This window comes from Protopterus annectens, chromosome 7.part1, assembly GCF_019279795.1.
Source record: "Protopterus annectens isolate FY-2018-M chromosome 7.part1, PAN1.0, whole genome shotgun sequence".
Taxonomy (NCBI): Eukaryota; Metazoa; Chordata; order Ceratodontiformes; family Protopteridae; genus Protopterus; species Protopterus annectens.
Window position 1 is genome coordinate 133,708,587 of NC_056740.1, and position 25,149 is coordinate 133,733,735.

General features: G+C 38.4%; 1 protein-coding gene across 1 annotated transcript in view; it reads right to left on the minus strand.

Annotated features, from left to right (window-relative positions):
- Positions 1 to 369: 369 nt before the first annotated feature.
- CFAP100 (cilia and flagella associated protein 100) overlaps positions 370 to 25,149 on the minus strand; it is a 375,752-nt gene continuing 350,972 nt past the window's right edge. Inside the window, exon 12 of the mRNA XM_044078592.1 lies at positions 370 to 979. Within this exon, the coding sequence (XP_043934527.1) occupies positions 866 to 979 (114 nt within the window). The 3' untranslated portion in view covers positions 370 to 865. The remainder of the gene's footprint in view (positions 980 to 25,149) is intronic.

The window sequence follows — 25,149 nt, forward strand, 5'->3', positions numbered from 1 at the left end:
TTAACAATAATTTAAACTATATAATAGTTTTTTTATACATATGTATACATTTGAAGTGGACTTTATGTCATTTCCTGTTGATTAAGTATAAAAGGAAGAATGAATGAGTGGAACTGTTTTTCTGAGGAAGTTCACGTAATAAATAAGCGAATGAAAGCGCTAATATCAACTTGTTTGCTTTTTGGTCTTCGGATACACTTGAACACGATTTTTTAAGTTTGGAGCCTGTTTCGTTGCAGTGTTTGGAATTCGCATTTATAATCCAAGTTTAGATTCTATAAAGTTGTTCAGGTACTTTCACAGTACAATTTGGCATATGTAACCCATGCAAATAAACATAAGTAAATCACTTCACACAGCATACCAGGATTACAACATTTGATAGATTTTTATTTCAGGTTTGGTTTCACCCTTCCATGTTTTCATAGGTGTATAGGTTCTTTCTAAATTTACAGTGAAAGGAAACCATCAAGAAGCTCAGTCACTTCTAATGATGTCCCACATTAAGTAGACTTATTTTTTTCTAATCCAAAGACGTTTAATTTCTACTGAGATGAAACTCTTCTGTAATGCTGCACATTATTTTGCAATATAAAGTAACCTGTGAGCAAATGTCACCATCTGTGATGATGGTACACTTGAAGGCACTCAGAATTATTTATCTAACAACATAGAACAATTTAATGGGAAAGAAAAATACATTATCTTCTAAATGTAAAATGAAATGTGGCAAAAAAGCATAATTTAGAGTAAAGCTAGGCAACAGCTGGAGTAACTAACAAGGAAGAAACTCAAAAGTTGAATTTAATGATCCAGTGAGTTATGCTGTAATTAGTTGTGCAGCGTTTGAATGCTCACAAACAATTTATGTGAAGTAGTAGATCATTTCTTCCTTTTCTTTGTCAGTGGCTTCCTGGTCAAGATCTTCTTTATGCTTGGGGACAGGTGGCTCTGAACGGAACATCATTTTCCTTCCAGTCTGTAGAGTAAAGTAACAAAATTACAAAAATAAAATATTTTTATGGTAGATCTCTGTAACTTTAATAGGGACTGATGTCTCAGGAAAAAGTAAAAAAAACATGAAATGTTTATACACTGTGATCATTTAGTTTGCATTTGTTTTATGTTGATGTGCTCACTACATTTTGTTTGGATAAATAGGTAAATTATAACACTGAGCCTTGTTCTTAAAGGCTAAGGCAAAACTTGAACTAAGACAAAATGTAATCACAGTATTCTCAGAACAGTTCGAAATGTCACAGCTCAAGGTCAGCAACATGGAAGCCAAAAACCAAAAACAACACTGAAAACAACAACAACAAACTCTACACTGTTTTATGTGACACCTTTAAACTGCAGATTTCGTCTAAGGCTCACTGACTTAACAAGCCCACAAACATCCAACTAGATGAAAACAACTGTCTGAACCTTCGTTTCAAGGATAAATGTTTCAGAAGCATTTTTTTTTTTATCTGGCAAGTCATCCTGCTCTCCCACATGTGGAGGACTTCTACTCCTACACCCCTTATTTACACATACTAACTCCATTATTGCACAACTAGGGAAAAAAGAGAAACCCATAAAAATCATGCAGAAACTCCACAAGCAGTGATTTCTTATGAAGAACAGCCACTGGTCAGTTTAGCACTCCACAGCAGAGCTCAATTAATATAAATCTCACTGAATGTAGACTTAAAATAATTAGGGAAGTGAATTATATATTGCAGTACACCTTAGGTTTGTATACCATGCCCATTCAAGAGACTTCAGTCAAGTTACAACTATAAACACAACAAAAATGCCCTGAGAGGGAACTCCATGGAAAGGGTACCTGCTACTGGTGTCAGTTAGAAAAGAAAGAAACTGGTTCACCCTGTATTACATTATGTGCAGTCCAGAAAATCATGGCTACTATGTGGTTATAAAGCTCCAAACTCTTTGTGATATATAGCTGGCATACCAGTGATCTGCAGTTTTTTCACATTAAAATCTGTAATTCTTTTTAATAAGATTCCTCTAATTTGGAGTGGGAGCACTTCTGAGCCAGAACAGAGATGGCAGACTAAGCTTGGCACTCCTACCCTCTTATATTTTGGTTTGGGAATGTTGTTTTTGAAGTGGAAGAGAGGAAATAAAGATGCATTCTGATAACAGATAGTGGTATAATATGCAGGAACCTAGGAACAGCTGGCCAAGACTCTGGGGAAACTGCATTCCCTTACAAGTGATATGGGAGATATGTGCAAGAACTGGCAGCTATTCATGCAGACAACAAAGGCTTCTGTTACTCTTATGGAACAGAATATCTTGTACTACGGAATACTTCTCACTTAGAAAGCAGAGGGAAGAGACAAAAAAAATCACATACGAAAGTTACAGGATGCTTTGGAGGCTTTGCATGGCAGAAAATGACTTTGAAGGGAAATCCAGGAGATGCAGCTTTTGTATAACTGGTCTCCAAGATGGTGTGAAAGACCCTAACTTTACTGCATATCTGGAAAGATGGCTAAGGCAGTTGTTGTAGGACACTCCATATTTGACTAAACATATTGACCCCATGAAATGAGGAAAGTGGATCCTGTTAGGAACAATCAGTGGCATTTAACAGTATGTGTGATAGTTATATGAATATTAGTGGTAGTTTGTCAGGCAACTTCCCTGCAAAGGACATTGTATGGTTGCAAATTAATCTGTACAGAGGTAGCCTTTACATATGAAGTTCACCAGAGACATTTACAGAAGTTCCTTGTTAGGTGGAATAGGTATCCGAAGGGTGCTACATTTAATCCAGTTTATTCTACATACTTGTGAGGATCCTGGCGGGGTAACAAATCATTTGCAAATTGTTAGAGGGAGCAGTTTCTTTCTATAAGATAAAAATACATGTAACAGAGTTTTGACAAGGGAATCAATGACTACCGCTTGCCCAGATGACAATATTCTTGTGTCTAGCTTGCTATAGGATGGTGCTTTATGGCTGCAGATTGATACTGGAAAGCAAAGCATTATGAGTGCAAGTCAAGTAGAGGGCGAAGCGTCCTGGAACATGTTTCTGGTTACATGGAGTGGTCACCTCTTAGACCCAGTTTAGTGAAAAGGCATGACTGGGCCAATTTGCAGAATCTGGCATAGTGTACAAGGTGGTGGCTTGGCTTGGGTTTCTAGCTGGAAGGTGGCAAAGGAGTACAGCCAGAAAATGGGGATACATAGAAAAAACAGGCAGGAAAGATCATTGCATTGCTGTGCAAGATGAAGGCTGCCCTGGTCTGAAACTGATTCTAGCAGCTGACATGCATTCCAATGTAAGTAACTAAGAATGGGGAGATGACTGGGCTTTTAAAGATGCCACTGCATGATGATTTCATTGTTTTTTCGGCACCTTCAAAATGATGCAGATCATTGCCGGTGCTGCAGCTCAAAGAAGAATTCTGTTATTCATGGAATGCAAGTTGTTGTATCTTTTGGATTTTCCCGGTTAGGGGTCGCCACAGTGGAACTCCGGTCCGCTAATGATTGGCAGTAGATTTTTACGTACCGAGTTGCCAGCCCTGACGTACAACCTTCAACGAAGGTACGCCCATTCACGCATGTCTCCACAGAAGACGCTTTAGCTGAGAATCGAACAGGACAACGTCTTACTGTGAGGGGACAACTCTACCGCAGCACCACCACCGCAGCTATTCATGGAATGCAAGTATGAAGGTGAAATTGATGCTTGAATAAATAAGAGGTGATGGTACACTTTGAACATGTTTCTTCTTCCTGTGGATACAAAAGCTACAACAGATGACTGGGCAATATGTAGGTGATTGTTAAATATCCCCTGAGGAAGGTATGGTAGTTTTTTTAACTGCTTTTGAAAATATTCCAGACACATTTAGCAGGACTGTTTAAAGTTGAAACAATGCTGATCACTACTGATGCATGTTAGGTTAACTTTGTTATAGCTGTAACTCTCTTATTCAATGAGGGAGGACTACAGTAATGGGGGAGCTGAAGCCCGGTAAGTGACAGCTAGATGGGAGTTTGAATCTCACCACTGCCACCACTGTGAAGTCCATTGTGAAATTCACTGGATAAGGGCTGTAGTCCTTGGATCTGTTCCACTGCCCATAAACAAATTATCTTTATATAAAATCTGATGATCACCAGGGATTTGTTGTTTCATATCTCCAGTGATACTAAACAGATTAAAGTATAAAAAGGCATAAAAATATGAATCAAACAACTCAGTAAGTGCAGCTTGGCTACTACAGCATGTTGTAAATGTGCACTGTTGCCCTTGTCATGGGCCTACACCATTCACACCAAAGAATAGGCTTTAATCTGAACAACACTCCGCCAAGCAGGGACTTTAGCCTAGATCCCTGGCCCAGTGTTTTATCACCTCTCATTCTCTGGGTTTCACTGCCCTTCATTAATTAACATTTAAATAAAGTTTTACATTCAAATACACACACACACACACACACACACACACACACACACACACACACACACACACACACACACACACATGCTCTCTCTCACTCTGTCTCGCTCTCTCTCTCTCTCTCACATGTGCACATTCATTTTAGGAAAAGTTAATAATATTCCTCAACACTACAGCCTTCTATCCTGGCCTAAGGTAGTAATCTGGCACCATTCCAGACTACCTGAAAGGGGAATTTACCAGTTACTTTCATTATTTTTTTTTTTAACAAGAAACATCTTTATTAAATGATCTCTTATGGCACAGGCAATCATACATTTATATAAATGAAAACAATCCACACCGACACAATCCTAAGTGTAAGCATTTTATATCACAAACCATACTGACACACTCACAAATGCAAACATTATACATCACTTATAATCTACCAAATAATTTTCAGTCAAACATTACCTACCTCATTTAAGTCCTGCCTTCTTTTAAAGCTTACTCCTCACCTGTATGTATTGTTCCCACAATTCCCATTTTTTCCTGTGCAGTTTGCTCCTGCCCTTTTCTAAAGATCTGTTTTTTCTCTGTTACAATATTCACTACTTCTAGTATAGTTGGTTTAGATTTTGATTTCCATTTTCTAGTAATTGCTTTTTGGCATCCACCATAATTAGACACTTAAATGCCTTACCATGTCTAGGCAATTCTGATTCTGTATCATAGCTCAGAAAAATCATCTCCCTCATCACACCAATCTGCCCACTCATCATCTCCAACAGTGCATCCAACAGGGAATCCTTAAAGTCTGCCAATTCAGCACAATCCAGAAAATATGTTCTCAATTACCTCTTTCTTCCCCATCATACCTCCAACATTTGCTGTTGACCTGTGGAAAAATTATTTGGAGTCTAATTGGGTATAAAAATATCTATGTAAACATTTCCAGGGAAAAATCCTAAATCTTCTAGATTTTGTTGCATATTTGGGATATATATATATATATATATATATATATATATATATATATATATATATATATATATACTCCCATTGTTTCTTTGTGAATTGCTTAACCAATCTGTCTTCCCAATCCTTTCTAACCTCCTCTGAGTCTTATAGTTATCGTGCAATATTTATATGCTCTGCTAATTATTCTTTTTAATGGCAGCTTCTGTTCTAGAGTGTACTAAAAACTCTACCAGTGCTGTTCTTTCATTTAGGACCCCCACTATTTCTTTCTCTTTGTCTATACTCTGATATCAATCCTTGATAAGGAAGGCAATCTCTAACCTGCAGACTAAATAACTTCTTAGCATCTTCCCATTCTATCATCTTTCCCTCTCAAGTTATTTGCTCCCAATGCTGTTCCTTTCCAGCCCTCTCGTGCCTATTGTCTACATCCCTAATTGCAGTCATCCTTATCAGCAGAATCTCCTTTCTCCATTCCCATGTTGGCTTAGTTCTTCAGATACTTTCTGCTACTTTATAGATATTGTTATTCTCCTTAAAGGTCTGCATCCAAAGTCACAGTCTCTCTTCTTGTTTCTTGAGCTCCCCCGCATTTCATCTTCATCCCTTTCCACTTTGAATTATAGTTTTCTGGTTGTGCTATGTATAGGAGCCTTAACTGTGTAGGTCTGAAATATCCCTTCAAATTGGATAATCTCAATCTGCCCTTTTCTGCTGGAAGAATCAGCTTAATCCAATTGACCCTCGTCGTCTTCCCTTCCCAGATAAAGTCCTTCAGTTCTTTATTAATTGCTATCCACAACTTCTCCTCTAGTTGATAAAAATGCCTGGCCTGTGTATAAGACTAAAGGGACTAAAAACATTTTAACTGCTTCTATCTTACTATCAATATCCACATAACAAATCTTCCATTTTCTCAGTTTTTGTATTATCTTTTGTTTAGTATATTCCCACATATCCTTAGCTGCCACACCAGAATCATTTTAATCCATACTCCTAAATACTTAATTTTATCATGCCCTCATAAATATGGATATTGCTGAGCCAGTTCATATGTTGGTACATAATTTACTGCTCTTGTCTTTGTTTAATAATTATAAACACAAATGGTAATGTGTAGCAGAACACTTTGTCCATTTAGAGGTACAGACCAGCAGCTTTCCACCACTTAGCAGCAAATATCCTTGTATCAATTAATACATTAGCAAACAATAATGAACAAATAAAAATATTTAAGAAAGGGTGAGCTAAGCAGTATAGCCAAAAGTTAAGTATGTAGAGAAATACAAAACTGCATAGATAAAAAAAAAATAAAATAACCACTTTGAGCAAATAGATTGCTAGAAAGAAAAACATCTGTCTGTAGCTAATTCATCTCTGTTGTCTTCTAACTAAAAGAATTGCTCAGCCTTAAATTAAGCTGGTTGGATTTTCAGAGCACATAACTGACAGAGACAAAAGTGGAGAAGCAATATACAAGTGTGTGTACATCACAAGCTCCGATGTAGTACTTTCTCTTTTACTCTCTTCTTGACTTTTTGGACATTTAGCTATCGGCTTATATATTTTCAATACAGAAACCACACACACAATGAAGCACAGTTCACCTATACTTGCTAATGGATCTGTTTCCTGCTTTTGGTTAGCTATCACCTTAAAGAATTTTCAAATTGCTCTTTTATGGCCTTTAGTTTCCTAGTTCAGGAAATAGGCAAATATTTTACAATCATGCAACAGAATAATTACATTTTTATTTATTTATTTATTTATTTCAAATATTTTTTTATTTTCCAAATAATATAATGTTCAACAATACAATCATCAATAAACAAGTATTATAAACCTTTATATACACTATGTACAACTGACCTGAACAAAGGAGGGAAAAAAAATTAAGAAAATATATGAAATTAGTAACAAAAATTTATAATATTCAATTAATAAAGTATAAAGTTACACATTAATTATTCAGAGTTCAGTTTAATGTCTCAATAAGAGTTAACATTTTTCCCAAGGATTGTTTGTCCATGTTTTAGGTGAAATTCTCGATTCCTTCACCTAGATTTTTAATGTCGCTGTTTCTTCCATCAATCTCAAGAATTCTTCCAGAGTAGGTTCTTGTGAAGAATTATATATGTACATTTTTTATTTTTTTCATGTCTGTTACATATTTCACATCCTATGTATAATTACTGTATTTACCATGAAGAATGCAGTTCCAATCTTTACTTACAAACTTCATGTACTCTTCTATATATTGATTAGAGAAAGGTCACGTGTTTAGTCATCTATTCTAGGCAAGGAAAAAAAACACACAATTCTGATTTGCATTTATATTTTTAGTTAACCCATTGCAGGTGTTATATAGGTTTAAGTGCAGCAATAATAATATAGGTCTGTTACAGCTGATTCAAAAATAGTAGCAAATTTATTCTCAAGCATCACATCTTATTCTCCCTTCTAGACCTCAAAGAAAGTTTTCATGAGGTATTCTTACAAAATGATACCTGAGATGAAAGCACATTTAGGTAAACCACCCCTTTCACGGTATTGAAAGATGATCTTTACTGACATTACTAGTAACATTCCTATGTGGGATAGTAATGTTACAGGACTAAAATGTTTCAGTTTGACCACTTGACATATGCAACCACATTAAAGGGCTATGATCTGTATCCATGGTATACTATTTGCCAAAGAGATAGGATTCAAGCTTTTGTAGAGCCCAAACCATGCCTTAACACCTTCATGGAGGATGCCTTTTTCTTTAGAAAAAAAAGTACATCCCCCATCCTATGATTTGAAATATCTACCACTGACCAAACAAGTCTCTGACAAGTTCTGGTATGATGGTTGTGTAAGCAAAGGGTTGGAAGATGAAACAAACCCTTTGAAAACATTTTCAACATCAACTTTACTTCCACTAAATGCTTACATTTCTTTCAAACTTGTTCCCTTATTTAGCCTGCTGAATTTCCTAACACCCCCTCACTAAAAAAATAATTCTCCTTAATATGGATGTTTTTAAAAAAGGCCAAGAAGAGCCACAAATGACTTCCTCAATCTACTTAAATAATGGGACACAATGTGGACTAATTAGAAAAAATGAATTCAATGACATCTGTGCATACTGCCTACAACTTCAAAAAAGTCAATTACACAGAATAAAGTCACATACTAATTTTATATATATATATATATATATATATATATATATATATATATATATATATATACACACACACACACACACACACACACACGACTACAAACTTGTTAAATTCAAGGAAACACTAGACAGAGGTCAGCAAAACCATAGGTTTCAAAAAAAAAAAAAAAACGTTAGCAGCATACCATCAATACTCTAAAATTCTCTCCAAATCCCATGTTTCCAATCAACTCCAGTAGCATAACCTAGTCCCACACACATATATGAACATCATCACTTCTTCTTTTTTCTTTATGCTGCTCCTGTTAGGGGTCACCACAATGGATCATCTGTTTCCATTTCTTCCTGTCCTCTGCATCTTGCTCTGCACACCAGCTACCTGCATGTCCTCTCACCACATCTATAAACCTTATCTTAGGCCTTTCTCTTTTCCTCTTAACTGGCAGCTCCATCTTTATCATCCTTTTCCCAATATACCCAGCATCCCTCCTCAACACATGTCCAAACCAACACAATCTCGCCTCTCTGGCTTTGTCTCCAAACAGTCCAATCTGAGCTGACCCTCTAATATACTGACTCCTAATCCTGTCCATCCTCATCACACCCAATGCAAATCTTAACATCTTTAACTCTGCCACCTCCAGCTCTGACTCCTGTCTTTTCATCAATGCCACTGTCTCCAACCCATATAACATAGTTGGTCTTACTACCACCTTCCCTTTCACTCTTACTGGTACCCATCTGTCACAAATCACTCCTAACACTCTTCTCCACCCACTCTACCCTGCCTGCACTCTCATCTTCACCTCTCTTCCGCACTTACCATGACTCTGAACTGTTGATCCCAAGTATTTAAACTAATCCACCTTTGCCAACTATACTCCCTGCATCCTCACCAATCCTCTATCCTCCCTCTCATTCATACACATATATTCTTTCTTATTCCTGCTGACCTTCATTCCTCTCCTCTCCAAAGCATATCTCCACCTCTCCAGGGTCTCCTCAACCTGTTCCCTACTCTCACTATAAATCACAATGTCATCTGCAAACATCATAGTCCACGGGGACTCATGTCTGATCTTGTTTATCAACCTGTCCATCACCATTGCAAATAAGAAAGGGCTCAGAGCTGATCCTTGATGTAATCCCACCTCCACCACGAACACATCCATCACTCCTACCGCAAACCTCACCACTGTCACACTGCCCTCGTACATATCCTGTACCACTCTTACATACATCTCTCCCACTCCCAGCTTCCTCATACAATATCACAAGTCCTCTTTAGGCACCCTATCATATGCTTTCTCTCGGTCCACAAAGACATAATGCAACTCCTTCTGTCCCTCTCTATACTTCTCCATCAGCACCCACAGAGCAAACACCGCATCTGCAGTGCTCTTTCCTGGCATGAAACCTTACTGCTGCTCACTAATCATCACTTTCCTTCTTAACCTAGCTTCCACTACTCTTTCCCATACCTTCATGCTGTGGCTGATCAATTTTATCCCTCTGCAACTACTACAACTCTGCACATCACCCTTATTCTTAGAAATCAGTATCAATACACTTCTTCTCCACTCTTCAGGCGTCTTCTCACTTTCCAAGACTTCGTCAAACAATCTGGTTAAAAAACCCACTGTCATCTCTCCTAAACACCTCCATGCTTCCACAGGTATGTCATCTGGACCAACAGCCTTTCCATTCTTCATCCTCTTCATAGCCATCCTTACTTCTTCTTTGCCAATCCATTGTACTTCCTGATTCACTATCCGCACATCATCCAACCTTCTCTCTCTCTCTCTCTCTCTCTCTCTCTCATTCTCTCTCATTATCTTCATCCATCAGCCACTCAAAGTAATCTTCCATCTGCTCAACACACTCTCCTCACTTGTGAGTACGTTTCCCTCATTATCCTTTATCACCTTTACCTGCTGCACATCTTTCCTAGCTCGGTCCCTCTGTCTAGCCAATTGGTACAGGTCCTTTTCTCCCTCCTTAGTGTCCAACCTTTCATACAACTCTTCATACACCTTATCCTTAGCCTTCGCCACCTCTCTCTTCATCATACGCCTCATCTTCTTGTATTCCTGTCTACTTTCTTCATCTCTCTGAAAATCCCACGTCTTCTTTACCAACCTTTTCCACTGTATACTCTCCTGTACTTCCTCATTCCACCACCAGGTGTCTCTGTTCTCCTTCCTCTGTCCAGATGTCACACCAATCATATTTCTAGCTGCCTCCCCTACCTCCTCTGCTGTGGCTGTCCATCTATCTGCTAACTCTTCACTGCCACCCAGTACCTGTCTTAACTCTTCCCTGAACTCCACCTTACAGTTATACTTTTTCAACTTCCACCATTTGATGCTTACTATTGCCCTCACTCTTCTCTTCTTCTTGATCACCAATGTCACCCTAAAGACCACCATCTTATGCTGCCTAAGTACGTTTTCCCCTGTCACCACTCTGCAGTCTCTATTCACCTTCAGACTGGCCGTCCTGTATAGGATATATCTTTCGACACTCTTGTACATCACCCTATGCTCCTCTCTCTTCCTAAAATAAGTATTCACCACAGCCATGTTCATTCTTTTTGCAAAATCTACCACCATCTGACCTTCTGCATTCCTCTCCTTAACACCACACCTACTCATCACCTCCTCATCCCCTCTGTTCCCTTCAACAGCATGCCCATTGAAATCCACTCCAATCACCACTTTCTCATCCTTGGGTACACTCTCCACCACTTCATCCAACTCACTCCAAAATGTTTTTGTTTCTCATCCATTGCACACCCATCTTGAGGAGCATATACACTAACAACATTCATTATTACACCATCAATTTCCATCTTCATAAACATCACTCTATCTAACACTCTTTCCACCTCCAAAACACTCTTGACATACTGTTTCTTCAGGATAATCCCTACCCCATTTCTCCTCCCATCCACACCATCGTAGAATAATTTGAACTTGCTTCCAGTACACCTGGCCTTATTCCCCTTACATCTGGTCTCTTGCATGCACAACATGTCAACCTTCCTTCTCTCCATCAGATCAGCTAGCTCTCTCCCTTTACCAGTTCCTACTCTCACTTCCACACTCCTAACCTTCCTCCTGTCTGCCTGCCTCTGGCCATGACTTCCACCCCTTCTTCTCCTCTTTTGGCCAACATTAGCCCAATTTCCACCAGCACCCTGTTGGCTAACAGTACAGGAAACAATCATTGTTAACCCAGGCCTCGACTGATCCAGTATAGAAATCTGTATTGTTATCTGCATATTTGATCTGGCAAAAATTTTACAGCAGATGCCCTTCCTGACAACTCTCCCCATTTCTTCGGGCTTGGGACTGGCACAAAGAAATACATTAGCTTGTACATCTCCCAGTGGCTGGGTTAACACTCTATTCTATTAAAAATTCTTCTAAGTCAAATAACAAAATGAGGTGACTCTTAATGATGCAGCCCTGATAGAATCTTTCTATGTTTTTGTTTAATCTGTGAAGACCAAACATTCTACTATGCATGTCATGTCTTCAACCTTTCACTCTCACAAGAATCATGCATCTCTCTTTAAATCCAGCAACTGTTATGCTCATCCCAATATGGCCGACATCTGCAAACATTTCTGACTGCAGGAAACGCATCTCCTTTCTGCGACATCTTGGAAAACTTTTTGATGGGGCAGTTTGTCAGCAAATCACTGAGTAGTTGTAATACCCATATCTCCATTCCATACATCAACATGGCTTTATTAAAGGTAGAAGCACCTCAGAAGTCCTTTCCTTTTCACTCTCTACTTGATACAATGGTAACTAGAGATGACACAGGTGCCCTCTTGGCTGACTCAAGCAAACCATACTGGTTTATCAGTCCCAAACATCTCCTCAGTGCCCTACACTTTTTAGCTTTGTTTCATCTATCACAGCCTGGTTGCAGGACCACCTTAGTTACTACGCATCTGGGTGTTAAGACTCAGTCCTTGTCCTACATCCATTTCATACATAACCAACCCCACTGAGCTAAATATAGAAAATACAGTTGTCTTGTTAATAATATAGTTCACTATAGATCAACACCATGATTTTAGTTACTACGATACAGCTGACTGATTAATTCACTGTGTTGTTTGTGGGTTTTGTTCAAATGCCTTCTCACTTTAGGCACTGTTGTGCACTATAACGGAGCTGTTTCAGTTGAATTCTGCTTCAGTGGTGAATCAAAGCTAGTTTCTTAGTCAGAGCAGAAAGTTCAGTGTGTACATCAGGGAAGATGTTCTTCACATTGATCAGGGCTGCAGTAGCCTTAACTGTATCGCTTATATCCTGCCAATAATATAACAGCTGACCATCTTCTAAAGCTTCAGGGTACTTTCCACATGCCCAAACTGCTAAGTAGCTTGAGATAAGCTGACTAAAAGACAAGTTTGGGTGTGAAGCTTTTCACAGCTTTATTGCTGCTGAAGAGTACACTCCACTGAGGCTTTTGAGGATCAATAATTGGCTTTTGCTTTTGCTCAGCAGATCAGTTCCGTTTGGGGAAAAAAACTTCCATTTTATTATATTTACTGATGATTTATGACTTTCCTCTTCAGGAAAATTATGTTAAAGCTAGGAGTGTTGTGTTTTAACAGACTGTTTCAATATTGTAATGTACTTTTAAATGGAGCATTCATAGGTTCATAGGTAGGTACTAGGCTATCGGCCCGAGGGCCTAAGTAAGACTAGCCAACAAGTTTCCCTGGCTTATGCCACCCAAGAAAGTTATTTTCCTGTGCCACTGTTGAGCAGAGACACAGAAGTGATCCCCGGGGTGTATTTCCTAATTTACCATCCACTCATCAAGATTTTTACTGAAGAGTGCTAATGAAGAACGTTGCTTGACATAGATGGGTAGCCTGTTCCAGAGTATGGGAAGTCTCTGGGACAGGAATCTATCCCTCCAGCATGTCCTGTTTATTGTGGTGACAAGGTTTAGGTCCCTAGAGCGTGTAGCTCAGAGGGATTGGGATTTCTTTAGGTGTAGCATGTCCAACAGCTCTGGGTTTGACATAGCTTTATATTTTAGGCAGAGATCACCTCGGAGTAGGCGATATGCTATGGAGTAAAGCTGGAGTTTTTTGAGATGGTTAGTGTAGGGCATCTGTTTGAGACCAGTAATCCTCTTTGTGAGGTACTTCTGTGGCCTTTCCAACTGCTGCAGATGTCTTGTGAGGTACATTCCAAAGGGGGCGTTGTACTCTATAATGGGTCTAATGAATGTCGAGTAGAGGGGAACAATGACCTCTTTTTTTCTTGGATGAGAACTCTTTTATGATGAGGTGTGCCACGTAGAAGGACTTCCTGACTATTGTGGTGATGTGACTATCAAAGGACAGACTACTGTCCACCTGGGTGCCAAGGTCTCATCACACATTCGGTGTTAAGTAGACTGCTTTCTAGTTCTAGTTTTAGTTCTAGTAGTTCATGGGTACAGAGTTTTTACCAAAGGGGATGACAATGCACTTTTTGGCATTGAGCTTGAGGCCATGGCTCTGACACCAGGCATCAGTCTCAGCGAAGCCCTTCTGTAGAATTTCCACATCATTTGGGGACTCAACTATGGCTCCTAGTTTGCAGTCATCTGCGAACTTCATTAGCCAGAGGCCTTCTGTGTTGGCCTGTACTTCAGAAAAGTAAATACCAAACAGGAGAGGTCCCAGGACTGAACCCTGCGGTACTCCACTTGTCACTAGTTTGATGTCAGATTTGGAGTGGGCAGCTTTTACAGTGTGGGTTCTGTCAGTGAACCAGTTGGAAAACCTTCTTGTCATGTAGGGATTCATACCTAGTTTAGTGAGTTTAGCTATAATTCCAGAATGGGGATGGTGTCAAAAGCCTTGGCGAGGTGAAGATAGGTTGTGTGAACCACCTTACCCTCATCTACGGCTTTGGTGACTGCCTCAAAGAAGTAGATCTGGTTCAGGAGGCATGATCTGCCTTTCACAAACCCGAACTGGGTGGGATCCAGAGTTTGGAGGTTACCAATGTCTTTTTTTATGAGTTCCATGATGATACGTTCTATGGCCTTGCAGACCAGGCTCGTCAGGCTAATAGGGCGATAGTTCCCAGGATCAGTGGTGGCCTCAGCTTCTTACTGAGGCTGACCAGGGAGCTCCTTAAATCATGGGATTTTACTCTTTTTCAACAATTTCTTCCTTCTGTTGTACAGTTTGTTTATGGCAGGGGACCACCAGATTGGCTTCCTTTTTTTGGAGGATAGCGTCTTGGTTCTGTTTGGGATAGCACGATCCATGCACTCGTGTAAGTGCTTATAGAGTGCATTTGTGTAGAATTCAGCAGTCGTAACTGTATTGTCCATCTGCATGGGTGTCATGAAGTTCACCACTTCTGCCTTAAGGAGCATGACGTTTGCTTTGGAGAAACTTTTTACCATGGTTTCCTTAATGGGGGGTGGGGGTGGGATGTGGCTATCAAGGGTGATTAGCTTATGGTCGGATCGGACCAATGAGAAGATGACTTCAGGTGTGGAACATCCGTCACTCATGTTGGTAATGACTAGGTCTAGGATACTGTTGCCCCTGGTGGGGGTGTGGATAAGTTGATCCAGGGCACTGGAGTTTATGAATTCCAGAAAGTGTTGTGTGAAAGAGTTGGTACACGAGTAGTTTTCCCAGTTAATGGTGGGGTAGTTGAAATCGCCCATTATTAGGGAGTTTGGTTGAACCCTAATATTTTCCAGTACATCAAGAAAAGAGGAGTGGGAATCCTGGGGCATGGTGGGGGATCTGTAGCAAGCTACAATTTGGATTCTAGTTTTGCCCAGAGTTAGTTGCACTTGGATAACCTCAGATGCATTATGCTGAGCAACTAGCCTGGAGGTGTGGATATCCTTAATGAATATGGATACATCAACACCTTTGGTGTTCCGGTCCAGGTTTCATGGCCGAAAAGTGTGGTATGAGTTATAGCCTGGTAGTGCAGGGGTGCTCTCTGGAGCCTTGAACCAGGTCTCAGTCATTGCACAAATATCTATGTTCTCCATTTTAAGGAGTGCCTCGAGTGAGTGCATTTTGAGATTTAGACTTCTAGCATTGAGTAGCACTACCCTCAGTTTTTGCTTGCCTGTTCCCGTTACAGTGGTGAATTTCTCATTTGAACCTTGCCTAAAAAAGGCACTATAGGGGCGGCAAGAGCCTTAGCCAGTATCCTGAATCTCAGGGGCGACAGGTGCCGGCCATCTCTGGCAAAGCATCATGGTCTGTCGACCATGTCATCCCAAGCAGACAGATATTGGATCCCCTTTGCATGACACCAGAAGCTTAGCCAATTGTTGAAGTCAATAATTTTGTCCTTGTACTGTGGTATAATTCTGGGCGATGGCAGAATGCTACTCAGGGCTAGGGTCATACCTGCCAAGTAAGGGTCCAGACCAGGACGTAATCCGAAAAGTTTAATAGTCCAAAACACCCACTAACGCTTTACACACAAAATACGTTTTCGAAAGTCTTCTTCAGAAGGCAAAACATTAAATAATAGTGTACTGCACTTAAATAGGTGTATAAAAATCAATTAACCAATAAATTCATGAATTCATTACCAGTCAGCAGTTCAATTAAGAATATTATAAAACATCCAGCACTATTTTATGGCATCTATCCTTATAAATTTAATATATAAATACCATGAATTTTAAAAAATATAAATAACATCATAAATTTACACAGTATAAAAAATATATTATGAAATGTATTAATTAAAAAATGTTGTATATGATAAAACAGTTCAACAAAAACAAACAGTTTAAAAACGCATTGTAGGGTCATTTTCACAAAATCTATTCCTATGCTGCCCTCTAGTGGCAATTTACAATTTGGCACTCCTCATTTTTAATACAGGAACTATACATAACATATCATTAAGACCAGGACTTTTAGTGGCTTTCAGTATAATCTGCCAAAATAACTCTCTATATTCAAGTTTCGTTTCCCACATACCTCACCTAACTTCTTTTGGAACCACTTCTAATACAAAAAAACTGAAGGAAGCTTGTGAACAAGTTAATATATGTCTAAAAAGTGCATTGTTCATATTCTCCTTTTTAATTTCATAATAATGTTCATATATTCTTAATTTAAGTTTTCTCTCAGTTTTACCTATGTAAAAAGACCCACAAATAGAACAAAGAGTTAAATAAACCACACCATTAGAAGTGGTTCCAGAAGAAGTTAGGGAAGGTATGTGGGAAACAAAACTTGAATATAGAAAGTTATTTTGGCAGATTATACTGGAAGCCACTAAAAGTCCTGGTCTTAATGATATGTTATCTATAGTTCCTGCATTAAAATGGAGGAGTGCCAAATTGCCACTAGAGGGCAGCACAAGAACAGATTTTGTGAAAATGACCCTAGAATGCGTTTTTAAACTGTTTGTTTTTGTTGAACTGTTTTATCATATACAACATTTTTTAATTAATACATTTCATAATATATTTTTTATACTGTGAAAATTTATGATGTTATTTATATTTTTTAAAATTCATGGAATTTATATATTACATTTATAAGGAAAAATGCCATAAAATAGTGCTGGATGTTTTATAATATTCTTAATTGAACTGCTGACTGATAATGAATTCATGAATTTATTGGTTAATTGATTTTTATACACCTATTTAAGTGCAGTACACTATTATTTAATGTTTTGCTTTCTGAAGAAGACTTTCGAAAACGTATTTTGTGCATAAAGCGTTAGTGAGTGTTTTGGACTATTAAAGTTTTTTGGATTATGTCCTGGTCTGGACCCTTATTTGGCTCTCCATAGCGAACTTGTGCTTTGGTTTTGGTTTTTGTTGTTCGCTATCATCTCTTGGTTTGGTTCTAGGGTCGTACTTGCCTGGGCTACAAGATCGGAGAGCTCTTCCATGTCTCTTTTCATGTAGTCCAGGGAGGTACATCTCAGGTCGTTCACACTAACATAGACAATGAAAGAGTCATAATTGTACTTGTTGTGGAGTGACCTGATTGTGTGGTTATGTGGCGGATCCTGGCACCAGACAGGCAGCTGACAGTAACCTTCTCCTTGTTTAGCCTGCTGAGTGGGACATCAGTGTGCCTGACTATAGAGTCACCTATGACTAGTGTGTTGAATACATTGTTTTGCCTTATTGGCTGTGGTTGAGTGGCACACTGAGTCTGTGGGCTTTGTGTTATTTGGGTTGTGTTGGGAGGTGGAGGTTGCTTGCGTTTCAGCTTTGGAGGTCTCTGTTGCTTGGGCAGATTATTATTGAGAGCCTCTGTGAATGTTTTTGTGTTTCTATGTGTGGATTTTGGTGGTGTAGATTTAGTGAGACTATGTGATAAGTGCAGTGTGGTGCAAGTGTTTACTTTCTCCTTTTGAATGTCAAGTGCAGTCTTGGTTGGAGAGAGCTTTACCTCCAGTTTGGCTAGATAAGTGCATCTTTCACAGGTTGTAGTGTTGGGTGGTAGGAGGAGAGGGTTGTCTGTGTACATGAGGCAATTTCTACATTGCCCCAAGATGTCCAGATTGATCAGATAGACAGGAGAAAACAATGGGAGCTGTCCCTTGGACATACCTGAATAAAAAGCTATTTTCCTCTAGATAAGTGAGGAAAGTGAATACAAGAGTTGTTGTTCTCTAAGCAAGTGAGGAAAGTAAGTGCAAAAACTTTTTTCCTCCAGGTAATGAGAAAAGTTTAGTACTATAGTTATTAGTAGCTTATTTAGTGTTTACAACAAGTTCTGAACAAGTGATGAGCACGAATAAGCAAATTCAAGTGCTAAAACTAAGAATCTGTATCTGCACTAGACTAGTTACAGGAAAGAAACAAGTGCAAATGCAGGCTTCCAAATCAGAAAGTTGAGAGAGATGGAAAATTTGCCCAGATGGCCAATAACTACAATTTCTGGGCCAAAACAACTCCTTGTGTGGTAGACAGGTTACCTAGTGCTTACCACTCCCACTGACAAGCTAGAAGGCTTCCCTCCAACACAGAAAAACTTGGGGGTGCTCAGAAGCTTACATACAGTCTGGGATAGAGCAAATCTGTATTTGGACTACACTAGTTACAGGAAAGGTAGGAAACAGACTTACATTTTTTTTTACAGAAAAGTAGCTAAAACAGCAGTAAAAACAATTCAAATGCAGTGCAAGCTAGCACACTTGAGTACGTAGCAATATTAGACCAAACACAGTTTAAAAAAATTTATTAAATTAAAAATGACTAAAAACAAGTGCAGAAGGAGAGTATTAGGTAGAATGTGGTAAGGAGATGGGACTGGGGGGAGTGTCCCAGATCAAATCTATACTGGGCCGGGCAACTGCAAAAGCCAATAAATTTAAACAACAAACCAGAAATAGGGAGGGTGGGTAGGAAAAACACTTTCAGCAAAGATCTGAAAAACTATACAGTGAATCAAAAACAACAGTGCGTAACTCTGAATAAAATTAGTCCAGCAACAATTTACAGTACACAATTCTGAAGAACCAAAAAAATATACATAGCTCTGTATATTTCCAGATAGTTTGAAAATAACTCTGTTAGACACAGGTCCCAGCAATAATATGCAGACTGTTAACTAACAGGGTCTATTATTATAGCAATAACCCACACCTGGTCACGAAGGCAAAGCCCGAGTGGCCAAACAAAGACAACAGTGGGTAAATCCAGCATTACCCACACCTAGTAGTGGGTTATTGCTATTATACAATAACATTATTTCAGAAAAAAAATAATTACTTTTCTTAAATAATGGCATTGTATAATGCCTCCTTGCTACCCTTCCGCAGCTGTCTGGTATTCTGCGGCAGTTCTGATGTACTGTGCATGTGTATGCTTACGCAGTACATCAGAGCTATGGCCAGAAGCAACGGAGAAAGCAAGATCTCTGTTGCTTTTTACAAACTGTCTCCTTATATTAAAGGAGTTTAACATAGCCAGACACCTTTAAAAAAGCAACGGAGATAGGAAGATCTCCATTACTTTTTTTAAAGCTGTCTCGCTATGTTAAGCGAGACAGTGTGTAAAAAGCAATGGAGATCTTGCGTTCTCTGTTGCTGTAAAAAAAGAGTTATACTAATGGAAAACGTCCGGGTGACCGGACCTTTTTCCATTAGTATAACTATGATTTACAATGCGCTGACCAATCAGCGTGCACGTTTTGGAATATTAATGGGGAGGTCGTTGTATAATATGCAAGTAATCCTTCAGATAGTCAGATGACACGAGCTGTAAAAAACAGTTATACCAACTTAAGACACAGCAGAAAATAGGGGGAGGTGGGACAAAACACTTTCAACAGAGATCTGAAAAACTATACAGTGAATCAAAAATAACAGTGCACAACTCTGAATAAAATGAGTCCAGCAACAATTTACAGTACACAATTCTGAAGAACCAAAGAACTATACTTAGTTCTGTATATTTCCAGATAGTTTGAAAAGAGCTCTGTTACACACTGGTTCCAGCAATTATATGCAGGCTGTTAACTAACAGGGTGTATTATTATGCAAGTAATCCTTCAGACAGTCAGATGACACAAGCTGTAAAAAACAGTTATACCAACTTAAGACACAGCAGAAAATAGGGGGAGGTGGGACAAAACACTTTCAGCAGAGATCTGAAAAACTATACAGTGAATCAAAAACAACAGTGCACAACTCTGAATAAAATTAGTCCAGCAAAAATTTACAGTACACAATTCTGAAGAACCAAAAATATATACTTAGCTCTGTATATTTTGAGATAATTTGAAAAGAGCTCTGTTCCACAGGTTCCAGCAATGATATGCAGGCTGTTCATTTTTTTCTGTCAGTCCTAACGTAGTTTATGCTAACTGATAACATATTTTCTGTGAACAAATTGTGTTTAATCTTCCACTGATGGCCTGCATTAGTGTTTGAAAGTGTTTTTTTACTCTTCATAGGTTTCATAGTTTGGCACTAGGCTATCAGCCCTAGGGCCTATACAAGCCTAGCCATAAAAATTCCCTGGCTTTTTCTGTCAAAAAAGTGAGTTCTGTGGACTTGTAGTTTTACCAGCATTTGCTGCTTTTCTTCCTTGGGAAAGAGGCACCATTTTTGGTCTGAACATGGAACAGGTTATCAGTCCCACAACCAGTCCTTCTTTCAGCCACAAAAAGAAAAAGTTAAGCAAACAACCTTTGCCACAGCAGGCTAGCAATTTTCCTTAGCTGCAGGTGGGTGATTCTGCTGTGACCATTTGTTGTACATCAGACTACTCATATTTATCCCTGAATTCCAGTAGTGTAGCACCTCCAGCCACTATGGATCGGGGGTTGGCCACTTCCTCTGTGGCTGCTGGAGTACCCTCACTAGGCAAGGGAGAGCCACTTTTGCTGGTCCTGGGAGAGGGAAGAGAGAAGTTTCTCTGTTATGTCAGAATGCTGTACCCATCCCTGGGGAAGCAGCAGCTGCCATTCGTAATATGATTGGCCCCATTTTTCCAGTCAAAAAAACAGAAAACCAAACATGTATCTACTCCTTCTCAAATTTCTTTCGATAGGAGTAGTTTCCTGGGACTGACTCAAGGTTTAATTAAGTCTGTAGATCCTTCTTGTAGATTAAATTCTGGTCAAAGAAAGAAGGATGCTTCTTTTCCTGAAGAAATTCAAGATTCTGAATCTGAACAGGAAGATGCAGGGGAAAGATTCAAGGTTTTGTCCTCTGATTTCTGACTCATACTCACAGAGGCGCTCAGTTTCTGATTCTTTATATGGGGTTTTCCTCTTTCTCTAAGACTACTGCTAGAATGTCCCATTGTTTTCAGTGGGAGAACACAGAGGTTTCTCAGTCCCTCAGAAAATACTATGAGTTGTTAAAGAAGGATTTTCCAAAACATGCAGTCATTCCTCCTGTCCTGTCTGCTTTAGTGGATGTGTGCCTTACTTTCTGCAGTTTTTCTGGTGGTTAGTTAGCTGTCACTAAAAAGACAGATGTCTTTCAAATTTTTACACACTATTCCCAAACCTGACCCAGTCGCCATAGCTTTAGTTGACTCCCCTGCTGCTAAGCACTTAGTTAACTCCAATCCTCCTCTTTCTAATAAGGATGAGAAAAGTATTGAAAAGTATGGAAAAAGTGTATACTTCTGCAACTCTGATTTATTTTCAGAATTTTAAATTGTCAGGCTATTATGTTAAAGTCTGTTCTGACATACGGAGAATGTATGAGAATGTTTTATCTACAGCTTCTTGTTAAGGAAAAAAATGCTTTAAACAACTTAAGTTTCTTCTATTGCACAGGTCACTTCTTATTATTTGCAGTGTGTGTATGATTCTGTTGATACTTCTTCTAGGCTTGGGCAATGGCGACTGGTAGTGTTTTATGGAGGTTTGCCTGGCTGTATTCTCAGAACCTCCCAGATGATTTAAAACATAAGATTTTATATTCTCCGTTATATGTAGAAATAAAACTTCGGACTCACCACGTTAAATAATTAAAATTGTAGACTTTAATAAATGGTACTTCAGACCATATCAACAAACTAAAACTGTGCGCTTATATATAGTCAGAAAACACTTCATTGCTATAATTAAGTAATTAAATAATTAAACAATCTATCAATTGGCCATTTACAAAAATATCATTCAGTGCTTAGTACCTATAGCAGGGTATGGGTTGCCAACCTGTGTGCAATAAATAAATACATTCATTTAAAACCATTAAAAGGCTTTAAAATTTATGTCATATACAAAGAATTCATCATTCAAATAAACAAAAATGTATAAAAGTACACGATTTAAGTTAATGGAAATATATATATATAGAATGCATAGTTTAAGTTAAAACATATAAAACAAAAATATATATGAAAATATACTGAATAATGCAAAATCAACTCAAATATGAAAAAACACTCAGGTAAAATGCCTACACTAGGCATTATTATGAACTCTATTGAACATATTCTATCAATAAATTACATTAAATATCATAAATTTCATAAAAGTATTATCACAACTTAGGCTCAAAATTTACATCTAAGCAAAGATCTTACAGCTAGTGTAACTGAATCAAGTTATATTAAATGGCCATTTAGCAATTATGAAATGGAATTAATAAAAAGCTTCTCAACTATTGCTTTCATTAAATTATATAAGTATGTGAAAAATATGAAATTAGATATAAATATAAATGTAAGCACATAAAAACCTTATTTAATTGGATTAAACATTATCTACGTGAACTGAGGTAAGACCTCAGGGAAACATACGTATTCAGACCTGGGGGGGTAATGTCCCCTTAGTTTAAAAATCCAATGCAATTCTTTTAATTCTAAATAACTCATGTAGTCTCCGCCTCTCTTACTTTGTTCCACTACCTGTAACACCCTGAACACAAAGGAGTGGTCGGGATGAAGCATGATATGTCTTGCCAACGCATTCAGTTCATTTTTGTTTTTAATGTCGTACTGATGATTATAAATTCTATTTTTTAGTTTTCTCTTAGTAAGACCTATATAAAATACAGAGCAAAATTCACATGTGGCTAAATATATCAAACCCGATGTTTCACAGGTAGCCTCAAAACTAGGAACAAATGAGAGGCTAACCATAGGATGTACAAAAGTCTGTTCCTTGGAGATATATTTCAATAATTGCAATGGTTACAAAGGTAGGTACCATGCCTCTTACTCCCTTGTACCTTAGCTGCTTGGTCAGTATTTAATCTGTCATGCAGAAGCCTTTTTAGGTATTTGTTATTTCTAAAGGTAAATGCTGGACTTTCACCTATAAGCTGTAAGGTTTGTGGATCTGTAGTCAAAATTTTCCAGTTATTTGCAATAATCTTCCTTATATAAAAAATATCATTTGTATAAGTGGTTACAAAATGTAGCCTTTCTATTGTGTTTTTGGAATATTTTTGAAGACAGGCGCCTATGTATGGCTTGTGTCTTACTTCCTTACTAGATGGTGGGATCTCTCCTAGAACCTGTGCTCTGGTATGTTTTATTAACTTGCTATCATAGCCCCTTTCCATGAAAATCTTTTCCATTTTGTCAGCTTCTAGACCCAGGTCAGTTTTATCTTTACATAATTTCAAAATTCTACTAAACTGACTCTTAACAATCCCCCCAAAAACATGACAGGGATGCATACTGTCGAAACGCAAGATAGTGTTTTTCCAACATGCCTTTCTATGTAGATTTGAAGTCAATCTACCCCCTCTAATGTCTAGAGTGACATCCAGAAAATTCACTGAATCATAAGACGTTTCTGCTGTGAATCTTAGGAAATCAGTTGTTGACTCAAGGTATTCCTTAAAAAAATTTAACTCTTCTGGGGTTCCGTCCCAAACAACCAGAATATCATCCACGAAACGCCTGTACAATAAGACCTTATTAAACCATTGGTGGGTGAAGACAAACTCCCTCTCCCACTGATACATTACTAAATTGGCATATGTATTGGCGCAGGGGGTGCCCATAGCTACGCCTGACCCTTGTAGGAACAGGCACCCCCTGAATGTAAAAACATTATTATATAAAACCAGTTCTAGTAATTGGCTTATAAGTATTTTCTTGTTCCTACTAAAAGATGGAAAAGCCTGTAGTAATTCCCTTATTGACTGTATGCCCTCTTCATTAGGTATACTGGTAAAAAGGCTTTGAACGTCCATTGTGACCAACAAATGTTGCCCTTTTATAAGCTCAATGTCCATTGAGTCTAGGAACTCTAACAGTTGGTAGGTATCCCTCAAGATACTAGGGATTCCAGCAACAATTGGTTTTAGAGTATCCTCCAAATATATGGAGATGTTTTCAGTGGCCCATTTCTCTCCTGACACTATTGGTCGTAATGGAGGGGAGAGACACCTTTGTGCATCTTCGGTAGACCTTTAATGGTTGGTGTATGTGGATGCTCATTATAGAAAAAATCATATAAATCTTTAGAGATCTGTCGACCCATGAGTAGATCATAAAGTGTGTCATGAATGTTATTAATAATTTTCAGTAGCCTTCCATGATCTATTTTAGTGTATGTGGAGTCATCATTCAACATGTTAGACATAAGTAATACATAGTTCTCAGTGTCAAACAATGCCAAGCCCCCACCCTTGTCTACAGGTCTCAATGTCAATGTAGGATCATTAATAAAATTATTTAAAGACTTTTTCTCATTACTAGTCATATTAAAATAAGCACATTTCCTGCTACCATCATAAAAATATTTGTAAAGGTCATGTTCACATGTTTTAATAAAACAGTCAATGTGTCCAGGTATCGGTGGAGAAAAAGTACTTTTCTTTTTATGCATAGGATTGCTGACATATTAGAATGTGTAGTTTCAGTTAATTTGACTTTAAAATAAAGTTTGAGGGCTATAGCCCTCCCAAACATACGAATGTCAGTCAGAAGGTCTATCAAAACACTTCCCTGAGAAGGGACGAAAGAGAGCCCTTTGTTTAAGAGACTCTTGTCTTGAGGTGTAAGGACATACCTTGATAAGTTAAAAAAGAGCTGTTCTACGGTCTCTGCCTTCTCCTTTGTTGTGTAGTTATTTCCCCCGAAAACTTGCGTTTTTTCCTTTCCCAACTGTCTG